This window comes from Agelaius phoeniceus, chromosome 9 (assembly GCF_051311805.1).
Source record: "Agelaius phoeniceus isolate bAgePho1 chromosome 9, bAgePho1.hap1, whole genome shotgun sequence".
Classification (NCBI taxonomy): Eukaryota; Metazoa; Chordata; class Aves; order Passeriformes; family Icteridae; genus Agelaius; species Agelaius phoeniceus.
The window spans coordinates 12,041,772-12,056,038 of record NC_135273.1 but is presented as its reverse complement, the minus strand read 5'-3'; the positions used below and the strand labels follow the sequence as shown (position 1 = coordinate 12,056,038).

Below are 14,267 nucleotides of genomic sequence, written 5' to 3'. Positions count from 1 at the left end.
CAGGGACAGGACAGGCCCAGGAGTGCATCTACTCCAAATCACACCTGGCTACATCTGGAAAACCACCCATCAATGCCAACCTTACTCTTGGCATCTGCATATGGTCCCTGCCAGCCTGAGCAAGGCTGTGCCCAGCAGTGCCAATAACCCACCACACACTGAACTGTGGCCACTGCCTGGGCTAAACAGCTCACCTGTGTTCAGGCTGCAGTGACTGCAAGAAGTGAGAGGCAGGAAAAGCTGTTTGCTCTCTACCTTTGAGGGTGGAGGCCAGAGCAGCTTGGCAGAGTAAAGGCTAAGAAGGAACATGAATATTCTGTAGAAAGTAGTGGAAAGAAGAGAGACAGGAGGTCAAATCAAACAGAGTGAAGAAACCTGTTTATTCAAAAGGACAAAACTAATGTGAGAACAGGATGCTTGTGAATAATAAAGGTCTGCACTGGAAGTCATTAACCATCAGAAGAAATTTGAAGCTTCCACTCAAGCTAACCCAACCCTGAAGGTTCTTATGTGGGAATGCAATATGCTTGTACAGCATTAATGGCCTAGATCTGTCCCAGGTCTGTGCTCTACAGTTCCATGACCCACTCAGTACTTTCAGCCATAAAAGACACACTTTTTTCCACCAACCCATACTATCCACTAGTCTTGTGACAGCTCTGAGAAGGCACTTCTGCAGGAGACAGACATACTGCTGCAAACACAATGCTCTCCCTGTTTGACCTGCCCACCTTGCAAAGAGATGCTGATGTGCAGAGTGTTGGGGGACCCTTGGATGAAAGGCATTAGCTAAGTACCTATATTAATAGTAATACCAGACATGGTATCTCTAAAAAAATAAACTGCCACTTGACCCAAGGCTGGGAAACAGAAAGTGATCTGCCAAGCCCACATGTGCAACACTGGCCCATAAACATGTGATGGGATCCAGAAAGAAGTGCATGGAGCAGAGGAGGGAGCTGGAAGTGATGATCTGGAGGGTTGCTTCCTCACAGCATGCACTGTGCTTCCTGACTTCAGCTGGTCAAGACTCAACAGCTCTCACTGCTGTGAACAACACAGAGCAAGGCTCAGCAGCCTGAGTTACTGCCATACACCTAAGGGACAGCTGGGAAGACACCACAAAATACTGACTGGGCCAGAATGAAGCTGTACCTAAGCTCAGCATTATGTTTTTAATAAACTTAGATGGTAACTGCTTAACAGCAGCACAGAGAACTCAGTGTGCTTAGTGTTAAGCAGCTGGCAGGTAACAGAATTTCTGACCCAAACACATGACTTGACTGCTGTGTTTAATAGCAGTCTTTACCCCAGAAATTTGTCAATTCCTTGTTTGAACCACTTGTCCTTTCAGTCTTAGTATCACTTGTCAACAAAGTGTTAAAAACCCAATCACATCAATAAAATTTAATTCTATTCCACGTCATACCCGAGAATGCTGTAATTCCTCACTATTGTCAAGAGTCTGAACCTGTTCATCATCCACCTGTGCCTGTATCAGAAAAATTCATGCTCTGCATTCAGATGAGCAACTCTGTCTCCTCTTTCCTCTGCTTCTATTCTACTTCAGCTGATGTGGGATATGAATTCAGACAGGTTTGGTATGAGAAAAATTGGAGTGTTCCCAGCCCCAGAAAGGCCAAGCAGTGATACAGATGGGAGGCTTGTCTGTTTTAAGCAGATTGGATCCTGACAACTGAAGGTAACTTTACGAATCTTTTCTTCCATATCCTTCACAGAAACAGCTGGAAAGAACCAAGGAACAAGAGTTACAAGAATATTATAAATGGTTTTATTTGATCTGTGGTGTTATTTCTGAAAGCTATGGAAGTTAATTTATGATGTTAGCAATTTGACAACCAGTCTTTTTAGTAGGAACTCAGCTATTGTGTTTTGAAACAAACAGGATCTAGCATGGGCAGGGCCTTGCCTGTGACTATGACTTGGCTATTATTTTATCAACTAGAAGCAAGGCTGGGCTACAAAACCCTTCACCTTGTTTTACATGTAGAATCCAAGAGTTTGTCTTGGCTAGCATAACCAGAAGATCAAGGTTTACAAACCAAGGCATTTTGCTAAGCAGGTACAGGAGCCTCACCTGACACAAATACACTGGAAAGTGCTACCCACAACTGCTAGGGCCTACACATTTCCCATAAAACATCAGAGGTGTTTGATGGACACAGAGACCAGAACAGTGGGAAAAAAGCCTGGGAACTCAGATAAAGCCCAAAGTGAATGGACATTTGCTGATGAGAGCACTGCACAGTTGGCGTTGGTGCTTGGCTCCTGGTAAAACAATGACATAATGCTGTGTTTACTAGCAGGGAAATCTGAGGGTTGGAAATGGATCTGTAAAAAACCACTAACACGTTTTTTTGACAAGCCAACAGATTAACATCTATTGTCACTGGGGCAAGGCCAAACTCCACTGGAAATGGTCCAGGAGTTTGATGTCACTGAGAGGCTCACAAGGACGTCAGCTGAAGAGTGTTCCCATGTCATCTCAGCATTTCTGTTTAACCCTTTCTGCCACCAGTAGGGAACACATTGGCCTTTTGGCAATAGAGGTTTGACCAAGATCTGCTACAGCTCATGTTGCCCGGATGCAGAAGGTTGATGAAGGGCAAGCAGGACAGGCTGCTGGCAGATAAAACACACATTTGATTGTCAGGCCTTTGCTAGTACTGACTAAAGTCTCTCTCTTTCCACAAATAGAAACAGTGGACATTATTTCTTCATTTGACTCCTTAGGATCACTGCAAGTCACCTGTGAACCAAATCACATGGCCAGCTGCACCCTCACCCTCATCTGAATCAAAGTCTTTATCATAACCCAGCCAACGCCTCTCATACACAGTAGAGACAACAGCCAGGAAGTTTTAGCTCCACACAAGGTCCCCACAAAGGATACCTGGAACCCCATAAATGCCAGTCCCTGGCAGAGAACAATCTCACTCCTATCAGATGAATCAGGGCCCTGATGGCTCAGAATCACTGCAGGGATAACATGATGGGCAGCGCCCTCAAAGCCCTTGGCACACAGGGAAAGTGTTCTGTAAATTTTCCTCAGGAGTGGTAAAAACACCAGGGCTATGCTCTCAGTCTTCCACAGACCCTAAAATCCCAGAGGAAGGACCTGGTGATTGCCCATAAGATGCTCTTCAGTCCATCACTACTGCATTTGGCAGAGCACCTAAAACTCCAGAATTAAGACAATGGGAAATAACCTCATGCTGTGGGCAGTCTTAGAGCTTGCCAGAAGGAGGAGAAAAAATTGGAAGAATAAAAGAATATTCTTAGGGTCTGGCTAGGACTGTGGCATCAGCTCTAATGGAACCAATTGCAAACCTCTCCTTTCCACCTCACTTCTTTGACCATGCCCTCCTCTTGCTCCAGTGCAGAGCAATACAGAAGTGAAAACAAAGCCAAGCACATATGTGTACACACAGACAAAGATCTCACATCAAAACCCCAATCCCTACCAAACTCCTGCACACTCCTTCAATGTACCAAGAGAAGAATTCTGTAGAACAGCAATGGTCATTCTGGCCAACACCAGGGCATGCAGATGTACAGTCTTACAGCTCAGGGCGTGGTAGAAAGCCCAGCACCATCACAGCCAAGCAGTTTGGCCAACAGCAGCAGCAGGGAGGCCAAGGGGCTGAGCAGCAGTGCCCTGCTCCCATCCCCAGCTGTGAGTCCTCAGCCCCTGCTCCCTCGGGCCAGAGCCCCAGTTATTAAAAACCAGGAGATCCCACCAAGACAGCAGTGCCTCTCACACCTGTACAGTCACCCTCCAGTGCCACCAGCAAATTGCCTTTGCTGCTCAAAAGGCCACTGGTCCCTACAGCCAGAGGGACAAGGACAGACAGACAGATTCTGCTGCACAGACCACGCCTGCAATCTCCAAGGGTTGTTACCCATGGAAAATTCACTGACAATATTTTTAGTTTAAATGGAACTATTTATACTGGGGATGTCTGTATTAAATGATGAAATGCAAGCTACAGCTGCCCAGCTCAGAAACAGGTGGAAAGCTGCTTCTTCAAAACAGCCCAGAGTTTTGACACAGGCTGCTACAATCACAAAGACAGCAGCAAAAGTTTAAACTGAAAATTTCTTCCTGAACAGTAACAGCCAAAACACTCCTCCATATTCTTCAAGTGAGAGCATTCCAGAGGTGGCTACTGCTAGATTTTTTCTTGAGTAAAACATCCTGGGTTGCCTTTATAAAGCATTTTTTGCTGAAAGGTTAGAGGAAAACTTAGCTGAGTTTGGGGGGCGGTGGAAAAATAACTTGTTAAGGACATCCAGGGCTTGTAAAATGCATAAGGTACAGGATTGCTACTTTCTGGTACATGGAAAACCAGCATGGATGTTCCTCTAGAACCAGTCACTTTTTATTCTTCTCTAACAATATCTTGTTATTAACTGAAAATAAGCAGCCTTTTGGTTAATAAAAAGCCATATTACCATCAGTGCTGCTTCAGGGTTTCTAGACAGTTTCACCTGATATAGACATATTTATAAAACACACACAGAACTTCCTTCCTGTTGCTGGCTTTCCTCTGTCCCATCCCAGAAGCCACCTCCAGAGCCTGATTTAATCCCACTGAGGAAAATGCTGAACTGTCTTCCTGTGACATGTCTGGGAGATGGGAGGAGGAACATGCACTTAATCTGCTCTCCATGGCTTTCTTCCAGAAAAATACTTCACATATCCTTGTTTGTTTGTTTTTAAATTCTAAGTGACTTTAATGCCAGTGAAAGTTGCTGGAGTGATAGCTCTGGGAAACTGCAGGCCTCCCACTTAGGCATTAGCAGGGGCTGTGCCAGCTGCCCTGATTCTGCAGAAGACCAGGAGCCTCTTCTACCATCCACCACAGGAAAGCTCAGCTCAGGCTGCTCAAGATGAGGCAGGAGTCAAAGCATCAAATTTTCAGGCAAAGGAAATAAACTGAGCTCAAAGCAGCAAAGAACTTGCAGGACATGGGAATTGAAAAACAATTAAAACTGATTTTCAAAGAATTTTTCTTGGGGTCAGAGGGGTTTACTGGCATGCTTGCACCTGCTGGAGAGGGGAAAATCAGGAATAACATTCTAGGCACAAAAAAATACATGCATGAGTTAATGTATAAATAATAAATAACCTTAGTCAAAGAGTAGGAAAATCTCACAGGATGCTGAGGGAGCAATTAGAAATCTCATCTTCACAGGGCTAGGAAAGGAGTAATTGAGATGTTCTCTGCTTCATCAAGCCCTGAGGGCACAAGAATGCCTGGAAAGAAGACTGCACCTGTGCCAGGGAGCTTTGCTGACAGGTAATGCAGAGACACCAGAGAGAGCAGCCAGCAGCCCACTGCCAAGGGCTACTCCCAGAAGGACCACACTCCATACCTCACCTCAAACACTTCCACAGACCCTGGGACTCCAAGACAGCGAGAAAAGCCCATGGGGAACAGGCTCAGAGTCGACAAGCACGGCTGGCATCCTGGATGTGTGTTTCCTCAGAGGGAAATGCAGCTCTTATGCCATCCCATTCACTACCTGAGCACTGCCAGGGAAGCTCAGCCTTGCTCCCTTTTCTGGATAACAGCCTGACCTTGGCCATCCCACAGCCTCTGCTCCCAGGGCAGCCCTGCCCACAGAGGAAGATGACCCCAACTTGGGGGTTTCAAAGCTGATGCCAGCAGTCAGCCCTGAGGTAACACCTGCACCTCTACACTTGATAAAAGGTGAGTAAATCTTGTTGGCTTTGCAGCAGAGCACACTGAGATCCAGACAGCCTAAAGCTCACACTGGTTAAAGGCTCTTCTACCACACTGCACAATGTCCTGTGTGTATCACACTGGATGTTTGTTCAAACCTCTCTGGGTGATTTATGAACTTCATGTGTTAAAGTTTGCATTTACAGGCATGTCCTGGACAGTGGAGAACCAGGCTTCCAGCATTTCTGGGGCAGTTTGGAAGACAGCTGTAAAGGAGACAGAATGGCATTGTGGAGCTCCTGTGTTTAAACACAGCTATGGTTATAGAGATCTGGCATGTTTCTCCCCATGAACAGAGATAGGGGTGTTTTCCTTGTAAACAAGTTTGCATCAAGCCCATAAAACCATGCTACTGACTCTGAGAGCATCAGAGCCCAGTGCATCCCTGAGTTTAGCCAGCGTGGTTTACAGGAAAAACAAAACACACCCCATTGGTCAGAGAAACAGTGCCAGCAACGTATCAAAACATTATCACTGCCAGTCAGGCTTCAAACACGCTATGTGTGGGACCACACACGCATTCAGGGACACTTAGAGTCTAGGAATATTTTATTCTATCCAGTGAGTCAACTCAAAGAAACTGAAGAAGTTGCATTATAACAATACAGAATTAGAGCTTTGTTGTGAAGCCTTGGTACACCCAGAGCAGGCAGTGTCTGCCATGACCAATTAGGAATGCACTCAGCAAACCAGTGCAACCTGTGACATTCTGATGGAGACACAAAGCTGGGGATGTGTATCCTGCCCACAAAAGGAGAATGCTCCCGGTCCAAGGACTTGGTTGGCTATCTATGCATTGAGCTCCTCTTCCAAAAACTGGAACAAGAAGGACCCTTGTCAAAATCAAAAAGCATGAGAGGACCAATTAAGATCATCACTACACTCAAGCACTTATGGGTACTACTACAATGAATAGAATATTTATTTGCTCTACCTTCACCCCTGGGTAATCTAAAGGTTATTATCCTTTCTTGTGCCCATTTTTTGCAGCAAGGCCTAAATGCTGACCAGACAGTAGCGTGGGTTACCACTATGCCCAGACAATCACCTGCTCAGCTGGTTGAGGTTGTCTCACTGCTCCCTCCTGCCTGTCCCTGGCTGTCATCACCTGTCCCTAACAGCCCAGTGCAGACACCATCTCTTAAGTCTGTCTGCACACATTTTAGTGCAAAAGCATCCCTGCTTTGTAATAAATGCTCTTATGCATTCCAACCCTTGCCCCACATTTATAAACACATACAATGACAATATCATATAACTGACATCTAGTGAATGTATGTTTGAAGGAGTAAATTACTACTATTATTATTATTACTGTATATTTATCTTGAAGGTGGAGCAAAGAGTGGGAGCTCTAAAGTGGGAAGGCTTTAACTAATCTGAAAGATATTCCACTTCAAAATCGTTTGAGGTGAAGAAAATCACCTGATTTCCTTTAGTTTTACCCCCCACACCCAAAATGTGAAGATGTCCCTGCCCAGAAGAATAACAAACAGATCCTGGAAACTGAATTTTTACTTTTAAAGTAAAGACAAAGGAAAATGCACTATATTAAAAAACTTAGTAATTACAAACTTCTCAGTAAAAGTTTCAATAAAGCCTCTCTAAAGGTGTGAACCAAAGCCCAGGAAAGTTACTAGGAGGTTTTTTTCCATCAACTTGACTGTGTTTGGCTTTGACACTACCTGATTAAACAGCAGACACCACCAATTTCAAACAGTATGCTACTGTGCTGCTCTCTGCCTTCTCCATGCAATATTTACACAGCACGCTTCAGGCGAGGTGTCTGCTCTGGCTACATGAAAGCCTTCAGCCCCACAATGTCACACAGCACACGGCGCTGCCAGCCCCCCTCGTGGTCCTGCTCTTCCCCGTGGTTTCTGGGGACAGTTCTCTTTGCGTGAGCAGGCACAGATTAAGAGGATACAGCATGAAAAAGGAAGACCAAAAAAAAGAAAACCACTTCACATTAGAAGGTCCAGCTGCTTCCTCCCAAATGACTAAATTAGAGAGCTCGTACGTCACCTCCTGCCTCAGGTAGGGTCACATTGAATCCCTCTTCCTGTTTAATCCATATAAAATGGGAAATGGGTTTTGAGGAAGACAATGATTGAATACAAGACTAGTATTTTTTCAGACAGTATTTTTTATCAGGTAATTGCAAGACTGCTTTGAAAGCCAAAGTAAATAACATGAAATGCTACACACACTTCACGGGTGGCTTTGGGTCAACCACTTAACTTCTTGCCTTGTGTTTCCAGTGAGGACACCAGCACATATCCTACCTTGCAGGGACAGGAGGAGGCAATGCCTTGGAGCTGCTCTCTAAGGGCTAGGGGTGTGGGTGAGATGAACAGACAAACTGCTCCAGGATGCAGGAAGTCTGGGCTCCCTTTCCTATTCCAACAATTGCTTCCTTAGGATGTCTGTACGCCTCTCTCTCTCTCTCTCCATGATTTGGTGTCTCAGTTCCTCTCACTCTTAACTCAAAGCAGTGAGACTGGAGTAATTTTGACTACCACCCATCAAGCTGAATTGCACCAGTGGTCTCCAGCACCCACACACTGAACCCAGGCAGGGCTCTCGTGAAGTCAGAGGCCACTTGCAGCTGCAGCAGCCAACAGCATTTGTGCTGTCTCTTAGGACATCATCACCCTGGCAACCAAGTCCCAGTGAAAGTCAATAGCAGCATCTTCATCGTTTTTACAATGGAACTTGGAGGCTTAGAATCTGTTGTCCCCAGCTCATGGACTTGCTAAAAGCTTTTCCCTGAACTTTCATTCAGCTGCCCTCCCAGCAGACTCAACCACAGGGGAGCCAGTGCAGGCAGCCTGCTGGGACACAAAGCCTCCAGATTATTTAATCCTGCCCTTGACCACCACACATCAGGACAACTACCTTGCCTCTCTGCTGATAGATAATCTTTTCCAAAGGCTGGAGACAGCCATTTGCTTTGCAAAATGTTGAAGTTAGATACCACTGTCTCTTGGCTGAATGTTCCCAGCCCACAGCTCTGCTAGAAGAAAGAACTGGGAGTGCTCCTTGATCTGCTGGGCTCCCTGGATGCGTTGAAGCAGCCTCAAGTTGCATGGGACAACTCACTTGATGAGCCAAGCAGGGGGAATTCAGCTCCTTCTCCCAGGGTAGCAATTCCTTCTCCAGGGTATACTAACACAGGAGCAAAGATCCTTGCCACTAAACCATGTCCAGACTCTCCCCATCAGTGCTGGCCACTGTATGAACAGCAGCTTGCAGCAAAGAGAATAAAGCCATGTAGATGCCTGATCATGTTGCAGTTGCTTGGGTCTGAGGAGTAAAGGCAGGAGCAGCTAAGACCCTAGCAGTACAAGATTTTTCTTCAAAGCATGCTGGCATTTTACAACAGGCCATTTGTGACAAGCACACTCATGCTCTCCTGGGAGCAGTGCTGAAACCCTACACAGCAGAACTCAGTCCCTTAAAAGTCAGCAATGCCAGTACCTCGAGGAGGTCAGCAACCACATCCATGCAGCAGGAACGTTCCTACAAGAGATCTCGAGGCATTCAGAGGTGGCATTAGGAAACAACTACCCTGGGGAGGAACTGGGACAGTATACAGGCATCTCAGATGACTGAAATCAGCAGTGCATCTCAGTCTAACTGGAAGGAGGCAGAACAGCCACTTGTAAGCCAAGAGCATTTTACTCTACTTCTGTGCTGGACAAAGCTGAAAAACACACAAAGCCCAGCTGAAACAGGAGTAGTGCTGAAACAGAGCAGTGCTGAAAGAGAAAATCTCTACTGATGCATCCATCCCTGCCCTTGGGATAACACAGGCACACTTAAGAGACCTCAGAAATTACCTCAAGCATATAAATGTCTGGTGAGATAATGCACATCAGTAAGTGCTCAGTCCCCAGCAGAAGAGAGGGGGTGGGGATCCTCTTCATCTGGCTTCTAATGAATGTTTGCCATCACCCAGGTCTGCAAAGCAGTGAACAGGTGAAGGTGCAAACCCAATCTCATCTCCCTGGGAGCAAGATCAAGCACATCTGATAGGCAGAGGCTCCCTGCAGGGCTGCTAAAGGAGATAGACATTTGGGTATAGGATAAGATATCTGCCTGAAGATAAGCTGGGAGCAGAGAGAGGGGAGGAGAGGGGAGGTGTCCTCTTTAACCTCCACGATGGATGGCTGAAGGAGGTAAGCATCAACAGTGGATCCTTTGAAATACAGAATTTCTGGTTTGGGATCATTTCATGCTTAGTTCAGACAAACACAATTTCAGACCAAAAGCCAGAGAAGCTACCCCATAAACAGATCAACCCTCATCAACTGAGAAAAGAGGGTTTCTGACTATTTAATGCTTAGCAGGGGCTGGAAAAGTGATTTGGATTTTGCTACCAGCTTCTTCTCTTCAGAATGATTAACTGGCACCTTCAACTACTAACTGCACTGTCCTAACCCACCCAGCTTCACTGCAGCACTGCTCAGCCAATGTGTGACCCCCGTTGCATCAGGGGTCTTTCCAACAAACCCAGACTTGACCTTCCTGATATTGTTCTTGTTAAAAGAAAAGGGAAGGGAGAAAGCAAGGAGATTTAACATTTTTTCAAGTATTAGCAAGTGGAAATCAATTTTTAAAAGATCATCAGTATGAAGAAATAAGAAACTAATTTGGAAAGTCAAAAGCTCTAAGAGCAGCAGTAGCTTATCTTGGGGATATACCATACACGAGGCATGTGGTTATTGATCCAACCTTCTGTTTATCCTTTCACATGCTGCCAGCCAGGGCCCCCAGCCAGCCAGGTGGTGTTGTGGAACCCAGTTGCAGAGAAGGATGCAGAGGGAAGCACTGCAGACTCCATCCCCAGTAAGGATTTCCCAGAAGAGGGTAGAGAGCTGACTGGGTTCCTACCAAGTAGCATTGGAGCCAAGATTTTAATCTATTCCCATAGGCAGAGCCCTAGTGGGGTATTAAACTCTCCAGAAGTTTCACACACACGGGATCATAGCAGAGGATATGTAAAACTGTCTTCTTTCTTTAGTTTTCTTTATTCAAAGCCACAAAAGCTGTGCTCATGTCATGAAAGACACCTGCTCCAGGCAATGACTCCTGGCAACTAAGCCAAGCAGTGCAGGGGCTTATGTGCTACTCACATTTAGCCCTCTCCACGTGCTCACAATGCCTAAGGTGTGCCTTCATCTCTCCAGGTTCCACTATGGTCCTGAAAGATCACAATTAAAAGGAGAGAGAGTCACGTTAAAACAACTGCAACACTGGGTCACCATCCACCAGAGAAACACATCATTAATCTGATGCCAAGGCACGTTTGCATGGCCTGAAGGCTTGGCATGATGACATTTATGGATGCTGGAGATAGAAAAGCTTTTTGATATTTCAAAGCCACATAGAGCAAAGAACATAAAGCTTTGCACTCTCCAAACTATCCACAGGCAATGGAGAGAGCTAAATCCTAAGCGATGCTTAAATTAACCTTAGAAGAAAATACTCGTTTCATGTTAGAAAAAAAGCACAGAACTAAAGCAACAGCAACCAATGGGTCAGACCCAGGAAATTAAATTCTTTGAAAGGATGGGTCCACACTCAGTGAGAGATGACAGAGTGACCCCATTGTACTGAACACTGTACAGCCACAGATGGAAACTAAGTGGGACAAAAGGCAGACACACCATTCATCACCCAAACAAACCATTTAGTTTGTGGGGTTTGGGCTGAGAACTGGGCACACAGTGGTGTGGAACTATTGTACAGAAGAGCATATCAGTTAAGGTGTACAGTGAGAAGGGCGATGGCAAAGAAACAACTTTGCCACTAGAAGTACTGAAGAGATCTTGGAATAGTCTAGGTTGCTGTTTATTAAAATGCAATGACAACGATTATCAAGGAAAAAGATGTATTTTACAGGTAAACACAGGAAATATTTTCTTTCAAATCCTGTAAACACAGGGTTTAAATCCTTGTTTTCTGGTCATTTTCCAGCAAACAAGAAATGAACAGTGTCAATTTCTCTTAGCAATCCAAGAGACTGGAAGATACTGTTACCAGTTCTTTTGTATATTTTGGTGCCTGGCAGATATACTTTCCAAGATACCACCTTTCGTGTGAGATAACACCCTGCAGCTGTGTCAGCCACAGTCCAGAGCAGAGTCTGCAAAAACCAAAGAAGCCTTTCCCACCTCTCCCACCTGGAAGCAGAGAGTGCATAACAGACTGAACACACAGGTCCAGCTGCAACCTGAGAGGACATAAGACCTAAAACTTCCAGTTTATGAATTGGTCACAAGATGCTTAATTCCATGGTAGATGAGAGCTTCAGCTTTACAGGAGTGCATCTCCCAGCAACATAGTGCCCTCTAGCCTTAAAAGGGATTATGGTTTAAGCCTCAGAGGAAAAACCTCAGTGATATGCAACACTAATATAAAGGTTTATGTCCAATCTTTGGCCTTATCTTTTCAACAATCCATTCAGCTGCTGATCAGCTCTGGAGAAATCTGGCAGACACACAATGCCAGGAAACACAGTATACTCAGAGCAATTTCACACCAGATGCAATACTCCCTCAGGCTTTTCCTTAGCAAAGCTGGAAGGTTTACCATCTCTATAGACAAAATCCAACTTTCTGTGTTTTAAAATACATGTTGTATCTTGAGAAACAGTTAAAGGATTTGGTGCAACTAAAACCCAGAAACAGTGAGACAGAGAGAAGCAAAGATACTTCACTACTAATATGGAGAGAGAAAAGCTACTGACTGTATGCTGCAAACTCCTTCAGGCAAAGACACCTCCACATGACAGGCTGCAACACAGGAGTCTGGGAAAATTGTTAAAAACTCTCCTCTAATGCTGTGCTATTGGCAGTAAGGTGTGAAAGGAAGAAGGTGAAAGAGAGATAAAAGAGACCCAAACGCTGAGTCTGCCTTGGGAAGCATGCAGACAGACTGCCCCCTCAAAAAAGGTCTGAATGTAACTTAGGGGTGAGAACGAGCGAAGATGCGCTCAGCACCGCCGGCTGCCCGACCCTGCCGCAGCCGGACCTCGCTCCGCTCCCCACCGCGCACCCCGGCCAGGACGGGCACAGCCTGGGGATCCGGGAGACCTGCCCCATCCTGCCCTGGGACTGGTGAGGAGGAAGAGAAGGAAACTTCAGAATGGTAACCTTGAAACGAGCCAAGAACCAAACGGGGTAAAAGAGGGTGAGGAAGAGGAGCCGCACCTCCAGACCAGGAGGACGCGGGCGCCTCACCTGGGGCCGGCGTCTCGCCCACATGAGGCGAGGGACGGCTCCGGGCACCGCTCCGGGCACGGCTTTGGGCACCGCTCCGGGCACCGGACTCCGCTCCGGGCACCGCTCCGGGCACCGCTCCGGGCACCGCCACCGCTCCGCGCCCGGCCCGTCCCCCCTCACACGTGCGCCCCCGCGCCCCGCCGGGCCCCGCCGGCACTCACGTAGTGTTTCGAGGGGTTCCTCCGCTTCTCCACGTCCACCACGTTGGCGTCCAGCACGCTGTAGGACAGCATCTTCGCGCAGCCCGGCGGGGCTCCGCCGCTCCCTGCCGGCGCTGGCAGCACCCTCCGCCGCGGCGATGCCGGGCGGGCGGCAGGGAGACAGCCAAGGGAGGATGCCCCGGTGCCGGCTCCGTCCCTGCCGTGGCGGCGGCGGCGTCTCCCCGCTCGCAGCAGCCCAGCCCGGCTCCGCTCCCTGCCGCTGCCCCGGGGCTGCGCGGCCACTGCGGCGGCGGCAGCGGCGGCGGGAGGGGGCGGACCGGCGGCTCCGCCCCTGGGTGGCAGCGGAGGGCTCTGGCGGGACGGGAGCCACCGCCCCCCAGTGCTGGAGAGGGCGGGCGGCTGCCCCCGGGCCCGGGCAGAGCCCCCGCTCCCTGCCGAGACACCGCGGCCCGGCATCGAGGAGAGCCCGGGCGAAGGGGCAGGGGGACCCGCAGGGCCTTCCATCGCTGCCGAAAGGGTCCGAAATGCCCTCCCCGAGCGGCCGAGGCCACGGCGGAAAGCCGCGAGTGAAGGGCCTCGCCCGCTCGCACCGGGCTCTAGCTGGGAGCTCAAGGTCGGCTTGGGAAGGTCCCCAGTGCCCCGTCCCGCAGGGACACACAGACATTACAGCTGGAGGAAGGTTGCACAAACCCGCTATTATGAGGGCTTTTTAGAGCTGATTCAGCTCTTTGTGTATACATGCACAGGTAAATGGGTATCATCTTAGTCCCACGCCAAGTAGAGTTTGCCCCAGAAATTTCAGGTTTTGGTTTTTTTATTTTTCTTTTCAATAATGCATCATTAATTTGCATATGATTATTTTAAAGTTACGTCAGAAATGGGAACTTCAACGTGATCTTCCAGCCCTCAGCTTGTTTTATGACATGCATTAGCTATTCACCAAATTAACTGAAGTTACTAAGATTTCTCCTTCCTCTGAAGTCTCTTGAAGAGCAGCCCGTGCAGATTTTCCAGTAAGATTCCAGAGTGCTGCTGTCGGCTCAAGA

At 47.5% G+C, this 14,267-nt stretch overlaps 1 protein-coding gene across 4 annotated transcripts in view; it reads right to left on the bottom strand.

The window, feature by feature from the left end:
* SH3PXD2A (SH3 and PX domains 2A) overlaps positions 1-13,525 on the bottom strand; it is a 245,734-nt gene extending 232,209 nt beyond the window's left edge. For 3 of the 4 annotated variants that reach the window (XM_054637312.2, XM_054637313.2, XM_077182920.1), the window contains exon 1: positions 13,222-13,524. In XM_054637312.2, the coding sequence (XP_054493287.1) occupies positions 13,222-13,293 (72 nt within the window). In that variant the 5' untranslated portion in view covers positions 13,294-13,524. Of the gene's footprint in view, positions 1-13,221 lie in introns of all 4 variants that reach the window. The other variant, XM_077182919.1, reaches the window with a different exon arrangement.
* Between the last annotated feature and the right edge of the window lie 742 nt (positions 13,526-14,267).